The sequence below is a fragment of the Plecotus auritus genome (assembly GCF_963455305.1).
Source record: "Plecotus auritus genome assembly, chromosome: 9".
NCBI classification, from domain to species: Eukaryota; Metazoa; Chordata; class Mammalia; order Chiroptera; family Vespertilionidae; genus Plecotus; species Plecotus auritus.
This window is the reverse complement of record NC_137783.1, coordinates 74,480,235-74,500,023: the sequence shown is the minus strand read 5'-3', so window position 1 is coordinate 74,500,023 and position 19,789 is coordinate 74,480,235. Positions and strand designations below refer to the sequence as shown.

At 39.4% G+C, this 19,789-nt stretch overlaps 1 protein-coding gene across 3 annotated transcripts in view; it reads right to left on the bottom strand.

Moving 5' to 3' along the window:
• Window positions 1-19,789, bottom strand: part of SIK2 (salt inducible kinase 2) — a 130,849-nt gene that overhangs the window by 56,551 nt on the left and 54,509 nt on the right. For all 3 annotated transcript variants that reach the window (XM_080642425.1, XM_080642426.1, XM_080642427.1), the window contains one exon: window positions 4,702-4,863. In XM_080642425.1, the coding sequence (XP_080498551.1) occupies window positions 4,702-4,863 (162 nt within the window). The remainder of the gene's footprint in view (window positions 1-4,701; window positions 4,864-19,789) is intronic.

The window sequence follows — 19,789 nt, the reverse complement described above, 5'->3', positions numbered from 1 at the left end:
AGCAGAGTTGAGTTTTATTGCATTGCTGTCATTTTTGTCTTGAAATATTTGCATCTCTGGGACTTAGCTCAGGAACATAATAGATTTACTAAAATTTGTGGTAAGTGGTGGTGAAGATGACAAAAAAATGTGGGCAAGAAGATACTTGAGTGCTTAGATACAGTGTGTGTATACTTGTGAGGCATGGAATCAAGGACACCAAATGGATAAATACAGAATGATGGAACTCAAAATTCAGTTAGTGAGTACCCCATGAGGGATAACTGGCAACGCTTGGAAACAAAAACATGGTGCAGTGGAAGAAATACACACTGTGGTCAGAGAGACCCAGGTTTGAATTCCAGGTGTGCTACTTACTATCTGAGTCACCTTGGCAAGTTATTTAATCTTTTTGTATTTCATCTTTCTCACTTAAAAACTGGCAAGAGCTATGCAGCTTCTAGGGTTGCTGTGAAGATTAAATGATAAACTACCTAGCAGAATACCTGAAAATAGTGAAGGCTCAATATGTTAGCCGTTATACTAGTTTAACCAGAGATAACACTTTAGGTCTTGGACATTTTACTGATCTTCTAGATAAAAATTAGAAGGCCTTGAAGTTTAGATATTTAAAAAAAAAATAATAAAACAGCAAAAACAAACAAAAACTAGAGATCTCATAATGACATTAGAAATACTGAGTTTACCTACCAATATTCCTAGATCATATAGACATATAATAGCCAGGTAGAGCTGAGTATGCTTTGTTTCCAAGTTTCTTTGGTTCTACTTGAACATTTTCTTTTGAGAAGTTCTGACAGAGCACTCTGTAATTCCTAGAGCATATGACTCACACCTCTAACCTTTCTCTGCCTGAAAACACTCCCAAAACTCCTCTGAGGTATTGTCTTGTGATTTTTTTGTTTTGTTTTGGTGATAAATGAATGCAAAGGTGAAGCAGGGGTTTCCCCCTCCTTTCTACAGAGGTAAGGACTTCAAAAAACAAGAGCCAACTCTGAAGAGGGCAATTTGAGGGCAGCAGATGTTTTCAAAGAGAAGTAAACAAAAATTCCAGGGACGTGCATTACAGAAGGTCGGCAAAAAGGAATGAAATGAAAGAGAAGTGAAATGAAATGGAAGAGCCAAAAGACGGGAAAAACACAAAAGGGAGAAGTGAACACACGTAAGAAACGATGGAGACACTAATGTAGTAGATTGCATTTTCAAAACAAAAATGACAAATCATATAATTCTTTATATATATAAAGTGGGAATATAGCAAATTAACTTTATCTTATCAAGTACTTTGTCTTATTCAGGCGATCCCATGATTTAAAAAAAAATCACAGACTGCAGAATAGAAAATCCATTCATTACCTCCTTGTAACATATGTAACATTGGCATTTAAAATTAATTATTAAAATTAAAGTAACAATAAATAAAATTAAAGTAAATAAAAGTTAATTATGTACCTTCCTCAAAATGCTCAGGACAAAAACTAATGGGAACTGGCATAAACATAAACCAGTTAAATGAACAAATCAGAGGCTTTTAACTTCTATTTTATACCCCAAGGAGTTGTTTTCTCCCTAAACTTTCTCCAGTGAATATCTAACCTCACTGGTCAACCAAGAATTTCTTGGTCAGGGCCTCATCTGTCTCCTTGTTCCTCTTTCATAATCCTAGAACAAAACACCAGCATTTGCAATGTTGTTAAGCTTTTGCTTCACGCCCCTTACCTTGTTCAAAATATTACCCAAAATAAATCTCCCTCCCTCCATCTCATCCTACAATTTCTCCAGCTTCTGCTCTAGTTCAGACCCACATTTTCATTCATTCTTTTTTTAAAAATTTATCTTTACTTTTGAAAGTATTACAGCTGCTCCCCCGCGCCCCCCGCAAATGATCCTCTTCTAGCCCACCCCTACCCCCGCCCCAGGCCTTCACCACACTATTGTCAGACCCACATTTTCTTGATTGGACTACTGCATTAGAGTCCTTATTAGCTTCCTGTCTTCAGTCTTATTCACATGTCCCACCTGTCTTTACTCTGCTGCCAGAGACATCATTCTAACATGCAAATCTGTCATCCCAATCCAGATGTGGTTCTGGATGATGTCTGTTTTGTCTTTTAGTTGTAGTTTTGAAATTGTAGTGCAAGGCAGCAGTTTAGGTGTTTACCTATGCCGCCATCTTGGTTTTCCCTCTAAAATCTTTTTCATGGCACTCAAGACCCTTTACACCACTATCCCCACCCTAAAATGTTCAGTAGGTTAGACTCCCTATGACCTACAGAATAAACTCTAAAATATTTTTTTTTAATTTAATAAATCTTTATTGTTCAGATTATTACAATTGTTCCTCTTTTTTCCCCCATAGCTCCCCTCCACCCGGTTCCCACCCCACCCTCTGCCCTTACCCCCCCCCCCCCCCCACTGTCCTTATCCATAGGTGTATGATTTTTGTCTAGTCTCTTCCCGCACCCCGAACACCCACTTGCCCCCCGAGAATTGTCAGCCCACTCCCTTTCTATGCCCCTGATTCTATTATATTCACCAGTTTATTCTGTTCATCACATTTTTTTATTCACTTGTTGAGACATGTATTTGTTGTTCAGAATTTTTATCTTTACCTTTTTCTTCTTCTTCCTCTTCTTAAAGAATACCTTTCAGCATTTCATATAATACTGGTTTGGTGGTGATGAACTCCTTTAGCTTTTTCTTATCTGTGAAGCTCTTTATCTGACCTTCAATTCTGAATGATAGCTTTGCTGGGTAGAGTAATCTTGGTTGTAGGTTCTTGCTATTCATCACTTTGAATATTTCTTGCCACTCCGTCTGGACTGCATAATTTCTGTTGAGAAATCAGCTGACAGTTGTATGGGTGCTCCCTTGTAGGTAATTAACTGTTTTTCTCTTGCTGCTTTTAATATTCTCTCTTTGTCCTTTGCTCTTGGCATTTTAATTATGATGTGTCTTGGTGTGGTCCTCTTTGGATTCCTTTTGTTTGGGGTTCTGTGCGCTTCCTGGACTTGTAAGTCTATTTCTTTCACCAGGTGGGGGAAGTTTTCAGTCATTATTTCTTCAAATAGGTTTTCAGTATCTTGCTCTCTCTCTTCTTCTGGCACCCCCATAATTCTGGTGTTGGTATGCTTGAAGTTGTCTCAGAGGCTCCTTACACTATCTTCATATTTTTGGATTCTTTTTTCTTTTTGCTTTTCCGGATGAGTGTTTTGTGCTTCTTTGTATTTCAGATCTTTGACTTGATTCTTGCAATACTCTAGTCTGCTGTTAGATCTCTGTATAATATTTTTTTTATTTCAGTCAGTGTATGCTTAATTTCTAGTTGGTCCTTTTTCATATCCTCGAGGGTCTTGCTAAATTTATCGGCCTTTTCTAGAAAATTCTTGAAAAACCTTATAACCGTGGTTTTGAACTCTATATCCAGTCGTTTGCTTTCCTCCATTTCTTTCATTTGTGATCTGTTTCTTTGTCTCCGCATTTTGGCTGCTTCCCTGAGTTGATAGAGTGGCTTTGTGTGCTAGGTGTCCTATAGGGCCCAGTGGCTCAGCCTCCCCAGTTACCTGAGGAGGACACTCTTGGTGCACCCCTTTGTGGGCTGTGTGCACAGTCTTGTTGTAGTTAAGCCTTGATTGTTGTTGGTATCACTGGGAGGAATTGACTTCCAGGCCAATTGGCTGTGAGGATCAGCTGTGTCTATGCTGGGAGAACTTCTGTGCTGAAGACACCCTTATGAGACAAGACTTGCAAAAGCTTCTGTGCTCAGCTTGGATGGGGCGGAGTCTCAGGGCGGAGCAGACAGCATTCGTTTCCCATCAGCCCTGCCCTAATAGGCCGCTGTGTCTCAGTGTCCCGTGGTAATCGCTGCAAGCACCTCTGAGAGAAAGCTGCCCTCAAGTTCTGCCCGCTGCCAGACAGTCCAGTTTCTCCCCGAATGAGTCTAGGTCCCCAGAGTCTCGCCCAGAACTGGAGTTCAGCTCAGTCGGGAGCTTTTGTCTCCCTCCCGCTTGAGGAAGCCAGCCGCACACTCAGTTGCCAGTCCTCTCCACACGCGTCTCAGTACCTCTGCCTCCTGCAGCTCCTCTGAGTCTCAGTGTGCTTTTCTCTTTACTTCTAGTTGTAGAATTTCCACTCAGCCAGCCCTCCTGTGGTTCTGGATGATGTCTGTTTTGTCTTTTAGTTGTAGTTTTGAAATTGTTGTGCGAGGCAGCAATTTAGGTGTTTACCTATGCCGCCATCTTGGTTTTCCCTCTAAAATCTTTTTCATGGCACTCAAGACCCTTTACATTTTGGTCTTGGACTACCTGCTCCTCCTGTATCAACCTACATTCCTCCTTTTTGTTTTCCCTGTCTGTAACCTCACTGTAGCCACTCGTCCCAGCAACCTGCACTGCTGCTGTAGACCTAGCATCTCTCTTCTCTGACAGGGCCCCACAAATGGACCTGGACACAAATCAGACCAAGGATACAAATGAGACACCAGCTATAGCCCTGCCACTGTGCATATTAATAACAAACCGATTTCCCTTTATTTTCATTGCATATATTTTTAAGGAAATGAATAAAACACACTTGTTTTTTGAGAAAGCTTGATGTCATCAGTAGAAATGCTCCAAATCTCTGCCTGCAGTTCTCTTTCTGCAAACACCCAGCACAAGGACTCACAGTTGATCACATTAGAGCCAGCTGCGCCCCAGTTACCTGCTATTTTGATATTCATGTTGTTATCCAGCAGGAGATTTTCAGCCTTGAGGTCACGGTGCACAATCTTCCGACCATGACAATAATCAACAGCAGACAGGATTTGCCAGAATTTGCGCCTGGCCTCAGACTCATTTAACCGGCCGTGATTAGCAAGATAGTCTGTAAAAGAAGAGAGAATTTAAAATATTTACCAAAATAAAATGACCTAAACATTGGGATTTGGGATTTTTTCCCCCTCCAAAGCTTTTATAATGACTAATGTTCAAATACCATGCTGTTTTCCAAGTTTCTTGCCTTAAGAAAAGCAATTCCAATCATATTTCACTAGAATACAGAAAAATGAAGAGTCCAAGATGAGAAAATAGCAAGTAGCATAATATTCATAGTACAACTCAAAGTGACCTTTATGCCCAAGCACTCTCTATGTTCTTAAAAAATTTACTCCTCTAATCAATACAAAACATTGCTGGAGCCCGGCTGGCATGGTTCAGTGGTTGAGCATCGACCTATGAACCAGGAGGTCATGGTTCAATTCCTGGTCAGGGAACATGCCTGGGTTGTGGGATGGGCATGTAGGAGGCAGCCAATCAGTGAATCTCTCTCCCTCCTCCTTTCTCTCTGAAATATATATATATGTGTGTATATATACATATACATTCACAAACACACACACACACACACACACACACACACACACACATAACATTGCTATAAAAAACAACAACTCTTATCTTACTGTAACTCAGCTCTCTGGCCTTTGTTTGCCAACTTAGATTGTGTTGATCCTAACCAATCATTCCTGGATAAAATCAAACTAAGAAAGGAAGGTTCATTAATAAAATAAAACCCTAAAAATAGTTTTAGTACATTAATATATGTATCACTTTACATTGTGAACACTAAAAATGGATTAAGTATATGATTTGTATTAAATTAGGATAACATGAATTATTCTCATTTTAAATCTTAGATTATAATATTACTTCTTTTAAATTACATTAAGCTTAACCTTGAGACACATTTATGAATATGAAACTATAGATTTTAAAACATTTTGCTTTCTGTTTGTTTTTGTAAGTGTGTAATCATTTCAAATTGTGTGCCTGACAAAAATTAAAGAGAATTGTTGTTGTGGCACACTCTGGCAATTTAATTGTGCTTTCAGCAATTTTCCTACATTAGATTGTTCACATCTGTTAGACTCTGAATCAGTTCTTCCAGCTATGTGGGACTACTGAAGCCAAGCACAGTCTTCTGGGAAGTAAATGTGTTTTGAGGTACATAGTTTAAAATGTTAAGATTCTTTACAATTGACTTTTGTAACTATATATTAAAGTTTTCAGCAAAAATTAAAAGCAAATATAATCAAACATTTCTAAAAGTATTTATAACCCTCATATAGAAGCCAATAGGTTGTAATATCTGATTATAGTAACTTCAAAAAGTTTCATATCTTTTTTTCAACTTTATTTTTATTGTTGGCACTATTAGAGATGTCCCCATTCTTCCCTCCCCTTTGCCCACCTCCTTTTGCAACAGCATGGATGGACCTGGAGATTATTATGCTAAGTGAAATAAACCAATCAGAGAAAGTTTCATATCTTTAATAAAACACAACTAAAATAAATTTCTGATTTCTTTTACCTAGGGAGATTTCAAAGTATAGTAGAAAAAGGTCCTAGACAAGCCTGATTTGGGATGCTCTTTCTACTTCTCACTGCTGTGTGCCCTTGGACAAGTTATTCAGGTCCTGGATAACTGATTTATCAGGAAGAAACCCCAAGTTTTGTTCTTTGTGGGAGGGTCCTACCTTAGACCTCTCCACATATAAATTCTAACTTGATGGCAAAGGACCTTTTAAGAGTGTTTCATTTCTACATCTGTACTATTGGCTTCTGTCCATACACAGTAATTTCTTTATCCCATTGCATGAAAATATGCTATTTGCAGTGTCTAATAAGAAACTAGTAGTTACAACACAAAGTATGCATTAGAAAAAATTTATATTTCCAATTCTGAAACATTTAATAGGGCAATCAAGCAAGAAGGGTTATAAAAACAAACATGTGCAGAGAATATGATTTTGGCCCAGTATTTCATATATGTGTACAGATCTCAATAAAAACACTCCTACCCCAGTTATGAAGCAGAATAAAATCAAAAACAAAAGAATCATGAGCATAGTAGCTTACTTAGACCCTCAATTGTATTGATTATCTTCAGGTCAATCTCAGAGCACAATGCTTTCTTCCTCATGGGGTCAAATTTAAAAAGAAAGTTGAACTTTATTTTGAGTTTAAAGCATAAGAGTCATTAATTTATTTATTCATTTAACAAATACTTGGTGACTTCTTTGTGTTAGCCACTATACTCGGCACTTTGCCCCCATGGAACTTCTCTTTGGGTGGCAGAAATGACAATAAATAGAAAAATAAAAATAATAGACTATGAAAAGTACTACTTCAACAGGGAAGAAAAGCATTCAAGGAATGATGCAGCATACTCATGAAACCAAAAGGGCACCAACAGAGGCTAAAGCATAAATAGCAAGGAAGAAGGGAAGGCCTATGATGAGACCGAGGGAGTGGAAGTCCAACTCAGTCAGAATATAGAAGGCTAAGGAGGGAGTCTATAATTTAAAATACTAGGCCCTAACCGGTTTGGCTCAGTGGATAGAGCATCAGCCTGCGGACTCAAGGGTCCCAGGTTTGATTCCAGTCAAGAGCATGTACCTTGGTTGTGGGCACATACCCAGTGGGGAGTGTGTAGGAGGCAGCTGATAGATGTTTCTCTCTCATGGATGTTTCTAACTCTCTATCTCTCTCCCTTCCTCTCTGTAAAAAATAAGTAAAATATATTTTAAAAAATATTGGGACTGTCCTGCACTAGAGATTGAGAGGTGTAGAGGATCTACCTAGTACACAGTCACAAACCCAAACAGAAAGCCAAAATGAGAAGACAAAGAAACAACCCCCAAATGAAAAAACTAGAGAATTCTCCAGAAAAAGAGATAAATGAAGCAGAGATAAGAAATTTATCTGAAATAGGGTTCAGAGTAATGATGGTAAAAATGCTCAACACCATAAAAAAACATATAGTAACTATGAAAAAAGAACAGTCTGAGATAAAGAATGACATAACACAAATAAAGAACACATTGGAAGGAATACATAGCAGATTAGGGGAAGCTGAGGATCGAATCAGTGAACTAGAAGACAGAGTTGAAAATATCACTTAATCAGAGAACCAAAAAGAAAAAGCAATTAAAAAACAGGAGGCCAGCTTAAGGGAGCTGTGGGACAATGTGAAATGTAACAATATTAGAATAGCAGGTGTGCCAGAAGAGGCAGAAAGGGAGAAAAGAATAGAGAAGGTGTTTGAAGAAATAATGGCAGAAAATTTCTCTAACCTGGTAAAGGAAAAAGTCACACAAGTTGAGGAGGCAGAGAGAACCCCAAACAAGAAGGACCCAAACAGGCCCAGGGCCAGACAAATCACAATTAACCTGTTAACTGCAACAATATTTTGAATTTAATTAAAAAAGGTCCGTCGCTTGTGTCTATAGATGCTATGGCATAAAAATGGTTAAATAGGCAAAAATTAAAGACAAAGAGAGAATCTTAAAGGTAGCAAGAGAAAGAAAACGGTTACCTACAAGGAGTTCCCATAAGGCTGACACCTGATTTCTCATCAGAAACTCTACAGGCCAGAAGGGAATGGCATGAAGTACTCAAGGTAAAGGAAAGCAAGGATCTGAGACCAAGGTAACTATATTGAGTAAAGCTATCATTCAAAATAGTCGGTCAAATAAAGAGCTTCCCAGACCAAAAAAAGGCTAGAGTACATCACCACCAAGCCAGCATTATAAGAAATGCTAAAGGCATTGCTGTAATGAGAAGAAACAGAGAGAGAAACCTACTCATACAGAATTAAAATGGCAATAAAAAAGTACCTATCCTATATAATAAAGAGGTAATATGCAAATTGACCCTCACACCCTCATGTCACAAACAGCCGCCCCATCGTCACAAGATGGCCACCACAAGATGGCCGCCACAAGATGGCTGCTCCCATGTCGTCACAAGATGGCTGCTCCCATGTCGTCACACGATGGCCACCCCCATGTCGTCACAAGACGGCCACCCTCACGCCATCACAAGATGGCCACCACAAGATGGCTGCTCTCATGTTGTCACAAGATGGCCTCCCCCACGTCATCACAAGATGGCTGCCCCCACATCGTCACAAGATGGCTGCCACCACATTGTCACAAGATAGCCAACCCCACATTGTCACAAAATGGCTGGCAGGGGAGAGAAGTTGGGGGTGACCAGGCCTGCAGGGGAGGGCAATTGGGGGCAATTGAGCGGGCAGGAAGGGCAGTTGGGGGTGATTGGGCCGGCAGGGGAGCGGTTAGGGGGTGATCAGGCTGGCAGGCAGAAGCAGTTAGGGGCAATCAGGCAGGCGATAGATTAGGAGCCAGCAGTCCTGGATTGTGAGAGGGATGTCCGACTGCTGGTTTAGGCCCGAACCCTAAACCAGCAGTCAGACATCCCCCGAGGGGTCCCAGATTGGAGAGGGTGCAGGATGGGCTGAGGGACACCCCCTCTAGTGTATGAATTTCGTGCACTGGGCCTCTAGTTAATAATAATTGTAAATGTAAATGGATTAAATGCTCCAATCAAAAGACATAGGGTAGCTGAATGGATACAAAAACATGACTCAACTATATGCTGTCTACAAGAGACCCACCTCAAAATAAAAGACAAACACAGGATGAGAGGGAAGGGATAGGAAAAAATTTTCCATGCAAATGGAAAAGAAAAACGAGCTGGAGTAGCAATACTCATATCTGACAAAATAGACTTTAAAATGAAAGCCATTCCAAGAGACAACTAAGGTCGCTACATAGTACTAAAGGGATTGATCCAACAAGAGGATATAACCCTGGTAAACATATATGCACCAAATATAGGAGCAGCTAAATATATAAAAAACTTCTAGAGGACTTGAACGGAGAGATTGACAACAATACAGTCACAGTAGGGGACTTTAACACCCCTCTCACTTCACTGGATAGATCTTCCAGACAAAAACTTACCAAGGAAATAGACACTCTAAAGGGCACACTGGATCAGATGGATTTAATTGACATTTATAGAATATTTCATCCCAACATAGCAGAATATACATTCTTCTCAAGTGCACATTGATCACACAAAGACCACATGTTAGGACACAAAACAAGTCTCTACAAGTTCAAGAAGATTGAAAACATATCAAGCATCTTCTCAGATCACAGTGAAATGAAATTAGAAATCAACTACAGTAAACACACCCCAAAATATTCAAACACATGGAGGCTAAATACCATGTTATTAAATAACGAGTGGCCTGGTACACAAAATTCATGCATGGGGGGGGGGTGTTCCCTCAGCTCAGTCTGCACCCTCTCCAATCGGGGACCTCTTGGGGGATGTCTGAATGCTGGTTTAGGACCAATCCCACAGGTGGCTCCTAACTGCTCACCTGCCTGGCTTCCTGATTGCCCCTAACCCCTCTGCCTGCCTATCTGATCGCCCCTAACTGCCTCTGCCTGCTGGCCTGATCTCGCCCCTAACTGCCCTCCCTTGCCAGCCTGATCTCATCCCCAACTACCCTCTCTGCCTCGGCCCCCACCACCATGGCTTTGTCTGGAAGGAAGTCGGATGTCCGGAAGATGGCCGGTCGACCTTGTCTAATTAGCATATTACCCTTTTATTAGTATAGGTAGGTTATATAGGATAGGATTGCTTAAATGGGGAGGGGAAGCCTTTTTCAGCAGGAGGAGATGCTCTTGGCAGACAAAAATACATAATCCCTATATCTGGACTGATAGCCAGCCATACGCACTATATTGCCAGACGTGTCATTAAAAAATTGAACTGCTTTCTTACATCTTACACCAAACAGCTGTTGCCATTAAAACCCTCCTCAGCCTCCACTTTAGGTTCTGCCTTCACAGTTCACCCAGATTAGGTTCTGATTGGTCGGTTTCTATGCAAGTCAGCATCAAAAGCTCTGCCTCCTAGGCAGCTATTGGCTCCTCACAGTTCACCCAGATTTGGTTCTGATTGGTCGGTTTCTATGCCAGTCAGCATCAAAAGCTCCGCCTCCTAGGCAGCCACTGACTCCTCGCAGTTCATCCAGATTTGGTTCTGATTGGTCGGTTTCTATGCCAGTCAGTGTTGGGTGCCTATCTCTGGGCCTGATCAGAGAGGCAGGGCTGATCAGCAGCCCCAGCAGAGGCCTGGAGAGAAAGAGAGGCGCAGCTGCTGGCCAGGCCCGGAGAGAAAGAGAGAGGCAAGGGCTGATCAACAGCTGCCACGGAGGCTACAGATCAGACCCTGCTTCTCTCTCCAGGCCTCTCTCCGGGCCTGATCTGCAACCCCCTCAGCAGTCAGTGCTGGGTCACTGTGCCTGTAGCAGTGGCAGTCAGTGCTGGGTCACCACGGTAACCCAGCATTGACTGCAGGACTGACTTTCGGTTGGTTGAGCCTTCTGTCTTTACGGACCCTGGGTTTTTATATATTACGATGAATGGGTTATCAATGAGATCAAGAAAGAAATCAAAAACTTCCTAGAAACAAATGAAAATGAACACACAACAACCCAAAATCTCTGGGACACAGCAAAAGCAGTCCTGAGAGGGAATTTCATAACACTACAGGCATACCTCAAAAAACAAGAAAAATCAGCCATAAACTATTTCACCCTACAACTTAAAGAACTAGAAAGAGAACAACAAGAAAAGTCCAGAGTAAGTAGAAGAAAGGAAATAATAAAGATTAGAGCAGAAATAAACAGCACAGAGACTAAAACAACAATACAAAAAATCAATGAAACCAAGAACAGGTTCTTTGAAAGCATAAACAAAATTGATAAACCATTAGCCAAGAAACAAAGAGAGAGGACCCAAATAAAATCAGAAATGAAAGGGGAGGAGTAACCACTGACACCACAGAAATACAAAGGATTGTAAGAAAATACTATGAACAACTATATGCCAACAAACTGGACAATGTGGATGAAATAGACAAATTCCTAGAAAAATACAATCTCCCAAAACTGAATCAGGAAGAATAAAAAAACCTGAATAGTTCAATAACAACTGTTGAAATAGAAGCAATAATCAAAAAACTCCCACCAAACAAAAGCCCAGGTCTGGATGGCTCGACAGGGGAGTTTTACCAAACATTCAAAGAAGAACTAATACCTATACTACTCAAACTATTTCAGAAAATCCAAGAGGAAGGAACACTTCCAAACTCTGTTTATGAGGCCAGCATTATCCTAATTCCAAAGCCAGGTAAGGACACTATAAAAAAAGAGAATTACAGGCCAATATCCCTGATGAACATAGATACTAAAATCCTTAACAAAATATTAGCAAACTGCATCCAGCAATATATTAAAAAGGTCATACACCATGATCAAGTGGGATTTATTCCAGGGATGCAAGGCTGGTACAATATTCGCAAATCAATAAATGTGATACATCACGTAAACAAATTGAGAGATAAAAATCACACAGTCATATCAATAGATGCAGAAAAAGTATTTGACAAAATTCAACACCCATCTTACATAATAATAGACAAACATGTAAATTGACCGTACCTCCGCTATGCCACCAGCCAATCAGGAGTGATATGCCAATTAACCCAACGAAGATGGCGGTTAATTTGCATACTCAGCCGCTGAGTGACAGGGCGGGATGCTTGTGTCATCGCCATGGCGACGATGCAGGCGTTCTGCCACACCCCCGGTCTCTCAGGGCCTCTGGCAGTGTGGGAAGGAGGGGCTGGAGTGGAAAGAGGCGGCTTCCAGAGTGTAAAGAGGTGGCTCCGGGGCCTGAGTGGAAAGGGGCTGGGCCGGAGTGGAAAGGCAATGCTGGCACCCAGGGAAAGGAAAGCCCATTCTAGCATGAATCTTTGTGCATCGGGCTTCTAGTTTTAGATAAAAACTCTCAGCAAAGTGGGAATAGAGGGAGCATATCTCAACATGATAAAAGCCATATATGACAAACCTACAGCCAACATCATGCTCAATGGGCAAACACTAAAACCATTTCCCCTAAGAACAGGAACAAGAGAGGGGTGCCCACTTTCACCACTACTATTTGACATAGTACTGGAAGTGCTAGCCATAGCGATCAGACAAGAAGAAGAAATAAAAGGCATCCAAATTGGAAAAGAAGTAAAACTGTCATTATTCGCAGATGACATGATATTGTATATTCAAAACCCTAAAGACTTCATCAAAAAACTACTAGACTTAATAAATGAATTTGGCAATGTAGCACGATACAAAATTAATACCCAGAAATCTATGGCTTTTTTATACACCAATAATGAACTAACAGAAAGAGAAATTTAAAAAACAATCCCATTTACCACTGCAACAAAAAAATTAAGATACCTAGGAATAAGTTTAACTAAGGAGGTAAAAGACCTGTACTCGGAAAACTACAGGACATTGAAAAAAAGAGATAGAGGAAGACATAAACAAATGGAAGAATATATGGTGTTCATGAATTGGTAGAGTCAACATCATTAAAATGTCCATACTACCCAAAGCAATCTATAGATTCAATGCAATCCCCATTAAGATACCAATGGAATATTTCACAAACCTAGAATAAACTCTCCAAAAATTCATATGGAATAAAAAAAGACCTTGAATAGCTGCAGCAATCCTGACAAAGAAGAACAAAGTTGGAGGGATCGCAATACCAGTTATCAAGCTATATTACAAAGCCACTGTTCTCAAAACTGCCTGGTACTGGCACAAGAACAGACATATAGATTTTGGAATAGAACAGAGAACCCAGAAATCGACCCAAGCCATTTTGCTCAATTAATATTTGACAAAGGAGGAAGAGCATACAATGGAGACAAGACGTTCTCTTCAATAAATGGTGTTGGGAAAATTGGGCAAACACATGCAAAGAAATAAAATTAGACCACCAAATTACACCATACACAAAAATAAACTGAAAATGGATAAAGGACCTAAACGTAAGATGGGAAACTATAAAAATCTTAGAAGAATCCATAGGCAGCAAAATATCAGACATATGTCCTAGCAATATCTTTACTGATACAGATACTAAGGCAATGGAAACTAAGGAGAAAATAAACAAATGGGACCACATCAAAATAAAAAGCTTCTTCACAGCAAAAGAAACCATCAACAAAACAATAGCCCACTGCATGGGAGAACATATTTGCCAATTTTATATCCGATAAGGGTTTAATGTCCAACATTTACAGGGAACTCATATAACTTAACAAAAGGAAGATAAACAATCCAATAAAAAAATGGGCAAAGGACCTATTAGTAAATAGACACTTTTGGAAAGAGGACATATATAAAGCCAAGAGACATATGAAAACATGCTCATAGTCACTAATCATCTGAGAGATATGGCTATCATCAACAAACAACAGCGCTTGTTAGGATGTGGAGAAAAAGGAACCCTCTTGCACTGCTGATGGGAATGTAGACTGGTGCAACCACTATGGAAAACAGTATGGCATTTCCTCAAAAAACTAAAAGTGGAACTTCCATTTGACCCAGTAATCCCACTTCTAGGAATATATCCCAAGAAATCAGAAACACCAGTCAGAAAGGATATATGCACCCCTATGTTCATAGCAGCACAATTTACAGTAGCTATGATTTGGAAATAACCTAAGTGCTGATCTCAGATGAGTGGATTAAAAAACTGTGGTACATCTATACAATGGAATACTACGCTGCTGTGAAAAAGAAGGAACTCTTAACATTTGCAACAGCATGGATGGACATGGAGAGCATTATGCTAAGCAAAATAAGCCAGTCGGACAAAGATAAATATCACATGATCTCACTCATTTGTGGAACATAATGAACAACATAAACTGATGAACAAAAATAGAGCCAGAGGAAAAAAGTATTTTAGAATATAATAGAATTAATCTTGTTATTTGCAGATTTTTAATATTTCCTACAACTTTTGTGATATTATACTGTGTTAGTATAGTTTTGGTAATATTATATTTAAAGTATTTTTCTTGAAATATTATTTATTGAATGTAATATTATATTTAAAATAATTTTTATTGCATGCATCAAAAATTTTTCTTGAAATATTGTTATTTCATGTAACATTATACTTAGAATTGTTTTTCTCAAAATATTAATGTTTATTGCATGTAACATTATTCCACTTAAAATTGTTTCTTTTGAAATATTAATGTTTATTGCATGTAACATTAACAAATAATTTAAAAATTAAATTAAATAAACGGACAGCCAAAAAAAAATTCAATTTTAAAAGAGAGAACATCCAATGGGAAAAAAAATTGGGAAAACATTAAGTGCTTTTAAGTAGTTGAGAGACCTGATCTAATTTACATTTTAAGAGCACTTAAAAATAATCTGAAACTATGAACTCTATTTTAATAAGCTGTACAGTTCCACAAGCAAAAATTGAAACAAAAATTTAAGCACCCTAATGGGAATGATCCTAATAGCTGACATGAGAGCCACAAAGAGAGAAATTCAGTCCCTAATGCAAACTAATTTACATTAAATATTAGAAAAGAAAGTTAAATATTAAGAGCTTTAATCAGCCTTTCCAACAATAATAGATGTCATGAGGCAATACTGGCTTACAGACATAAGAGACTGTCTGAAATATCATAAGCTCTCTTAATTCCAGAACAATATCTGTGTTTTCTTACTAATTTTGAATATGTAGTAACATTTAATTAACTGTCCCAGAACTGTTTTTTAGGCAATGATTTAAAAAAATTTATGTCAACTGAATAACCTGGGAAAGTACCCAGTCATATTTAATACCACCAGATGATGATGTCATCTCGAAGGCATTAAAACATTCTAGACAATTCTCTAAATAGGTATTTTCATCCCACCTATTTTTATCATGTCTGCAGGATCTCAAGGTCTGGTGTGAATTATTTCTGAGTAATGACTATTACTGGATTAATAAATGAATCACTCTAAGCTGAACTACTGATGTTGTATGCTATTTACTCAATTTGTGGTAGTGTTATAATAATATTTATAAATGCAATCTGGTCACACTTCTAACACATTCTTTATACAGATAAATATATCCAGATAGCTATTTTGATATGCCATTATTTTTTTAAAGGGAAGAAATACAGTCCAAAGAAAAGACAATGGTTTACCAAACCATGCAATTTTTAGGAATTAAGGTTGTAATGCCAAATGTGGGGAATAAGATACTGATGAAGAAGAAAGCAAATGTGTTAATTTTAATATTTTGATTTCTGTATATATTACTCTAAAAATCCTTTTTTAGCAAATAATTGAGATCTAAGACATTGTCATCATTCACTCATAAGTCAAAGGGCAAAGATATTGTTTTATGTTTTCACTGAGTTCTTCAGGTGAGTTGAGAGAGGAAAACAATGAAGCCAGGCTGGATTGGTTCTTTCAGAAATGGGCTCAAGAGTATAGATAAGGTGGTGCTGCATAAGAACAATTTTTCAATGAAGCTCTTGAAATAAACTTAGTTAAATAACAAATCAAACTTCTCGGGTAAACAAGCCCCTTAGTTTATCAGCCAGTGGCCTGACTATGCTGCCTGGGGTCTTAGACATTAAGTAATAGTGACACTGTGAAGTCACTTGTCAGAAAGAAAACCACACACACACACACACACACACACACAAAAAAAAAAAACACAAAAAAAAACAACAACAAAAACAACAACAACAACAAAAAAAACAAGACCCTATCTATCTGCTCAAATTTTCAGAAATTAAAAAGGACAGTTAGTTCAACAACAAACTGACATTGCAAGGTTGAAATGTTTCTGTGGTAGAGTTTTGTCCTCACTTTTTCATTCCTTCTCTGTAACAGGATTATTTATCTATAACCTCTGTGTGACTCTGAATGCCTCCCAGGAAAACAGATGGTATACAACCCTACCCTATTGTATTTAATCTTGGTTAAGGGGAATACATGTGGTTCAACTTGGTCTCCTGTGTTTCTACCATCTATTGTGAGAAGAGCATGCCCTGGAATGAGAGACATGTGGAACAGAACTGAACCCAACATTCAGCTTGAAATAGAGCCACCCCAGCTGCCCCACAGACAAAATATACTTGTTAATGTAAATCACTGAATCGTAGAGGTGTTTGTTATATAACATTATCACAGCAGAAATATGACTGATGAAGTTTCCAGTAATAGAAAAGAGGTTGGCTTAGCTATAAAATAAATTACAATTGCACAAAGAAATCTTTTGAACATTTTTTTGCAACACAATTTAGATATTTTTAAATGTTTTTACTGATTTTAGAGATAGAGAAAGAGAGAGAGAAACATCAACATGAGAGAGACATCGATTGATTGCCTCCAGGGGACTGAACCCACAACCTGCCTATGTGACCTGATGGAGAATTGAACTGGTAACCCTTACCACGGGCTGATGCTTAACCAACTAAGCAACACTAACCAGGGCTTTAGCTGGTATTTTGTGTTACTAATTACACATATTTGTATTATTTTTACATATCTGGATGACATCATTATACATCAAAACAAACCTGAGTGGGAACTTTTCATATAGGTTTTATTATGTTGAGCATTTTTACCATCATTACTCTGAACTCTGTTTCAGATAAATTTCTTATTTCTGCTTCATTTGTAACTTCTTCTGGAGAATTCTCTAGTTCTTCCATTTGGGGGTCGTTACTTTGTCTTCTCATTTTGGTTGACTGGGTTTGTGACTATGTTTTAGGTAGATCCTCTACACCTTTCAATCTCTAGTGCAGGACAGTGTTAAAGGCTGTTTCTGACTTATTGGATCCGGCAAAGACTCAAAGCCTCCAGAGACCGCCTCTGTCTACAGACTAATAGGATTTTTGACTTGAATTGCCCCCAGGCAATCATCCTAAGGTATAGCCAGAGTTTTTTCAACAGGGTGGGGCAGTTGCTTCTGCCTGAAGGCTAATTGTTATTTTTAATCTCTTAAGTGGCATTAGGACAAGGTGTTTTCCAGTAAGGTGTGTCAACTGTCTTCCCCCTAGGCAAGGCAAATGTCTATGTGGGAAAGATGTCCTCCACTGTGTGAAGGAATGACTCAGCCTAGGAAACTGAGATGTCTGCCTTCTGAGCTCTGTCCTCCAAGTCCCCAGTCCTGGGTTCTGCTCTCACAGCTCCAGTCCACTTCACCCTCCCTGTGCACAAGGTGGTGGCTCCACAGGGAATTTTTGTGTGTTGGCCCTTCAAGAAGGTGCTGGAACTTTTAGCTACCACTCCCTGACAGACAGCACCCCACTGCTTTTCACAGCTGGATGTTATGTGGGTACTCTCCCCAGATTTGGTGCTCTCTGCTGGCAAGCCCAGCTTGGGGATTAGATCCCAGAGTTCTCAGTGACAACCCCCACAACTGAGATATCTCTCCGGGACTTCAGTTGCTGTCTGTGGGCACCTGGTCAGCTCTTTCGTGCCTCTGCCCCTCCTACCAGTCTCTATGCGATCTCCACCTTCGGTCCTTGGGTATCCAGTCCTTCCTGTGAGTTTTCCGATGATTATTCAGGAAGCCTTTCCATAACGCAGTTGTAATTCCAGCTTGTTCCTGGGAGCATGTCCATGCAGCATCCACCTACTCTGCTGCCATTTTTAATGTTTATTGACTCTATTATGTAAGACTAGAGGCCTGATGCACACATTTGTCCACCAGTGGGGTTCCTTAGCCTGGCCTGTGGGGATTGGGCTGAAACAGTCTCTCCAACATCCCCCGAGGGGTCCCAGATTGCAAGAGGATGCAGGCCAGGCTGAGGGACCCCAACAGTGCACAATTGGGGCTGGAGAGGGATCGCTGGAGGGCTCCAGTGCGTGTTCAGCCCATCTCGCCCAGTCCTGGATGGGCTGGACCCCAGCAGCAAGCTAACCTACTGATCGGAGCATCTGCCCCCTGGTGGTTAGTGCACATCATAGCAACTTGTTGAATGGTCGGATACTTAGCATATTAGGCTTTTATTATATAGGATGATGTAAAAAGCACTAGTTTTATTTCCTCTCAGAAGTTCACTTGGTCAATTTTTCCAAGCCAGGTTACCCACTATTAGCACCTACTGCCTCCTATATCAGCTGTGTATAAAAATGTGACTTCAAATTTGCCTTTTGTTTACTAAAATTTTTTTAACGTGGTAAAATATGCATAATATAAAATTAACCATCTTAACCATTTTGAAATGTACAGTCTCCCCTTGGTTTATTTTTATCTCATCATTTTCCCTGTAATTTCTGGCACAAAAATTGCTAGGGTACTTATTTTAGATATTGGAGAGAAGTTAGATACATTGGGGTGGAAGCTCTGAAGCTACTACTCATTCAGCAATGAGGCTGACCGGACAGAATCCAAGGTGGACAATGACTGTTAGAAGCTAGAAGAAAACATCAAATTCAAGAGGGGCACAGGGAAGATAAGAGGTACATGGTTCCAGTTTGGGCAATATTTAGGATCCAATACATGCAGATTTTCTAAAATCTAGTTTTAGAAAACAAGATTTGACATTTCATAAAGCTAGTGGTAGTGTGCCAAAACAAGTGTACTCCAAGTGACAGAAATACAGTTAAATGAAAGCATGGACATAAGGACTGTAACCATATAGCTAATTAATACATGTTCCTTTTAAAAATTTATTTTTATTGATTTCAGAGAGAAAGGGAGAGGGAGAAAGAGAGAGAAATATGAATGATAAAAGAGAATCATTGATCAGTGGCCTCCTGCACACCCCTTACTGGGGATTGAGCCTACAACCTGGGCATGTGCCCTGACCAGAAATCGAACTGTTACTTCTTGGTTCATAGTTACTCAACCACTGACGTACACTGGCTGGGGAATACATGTTCCTTTTTCACAAAAGAAAAAGAAACTGTAAAAGCTTATGAAACCTGCTGGTTCTAAAAATTTAATGGTGATGTCCCTGAATAACAGAGGAACAGGTACAGTCTTCAGCAAAGTTTTCTTCAGTGGCCTTTGAAAGATTAATATTTG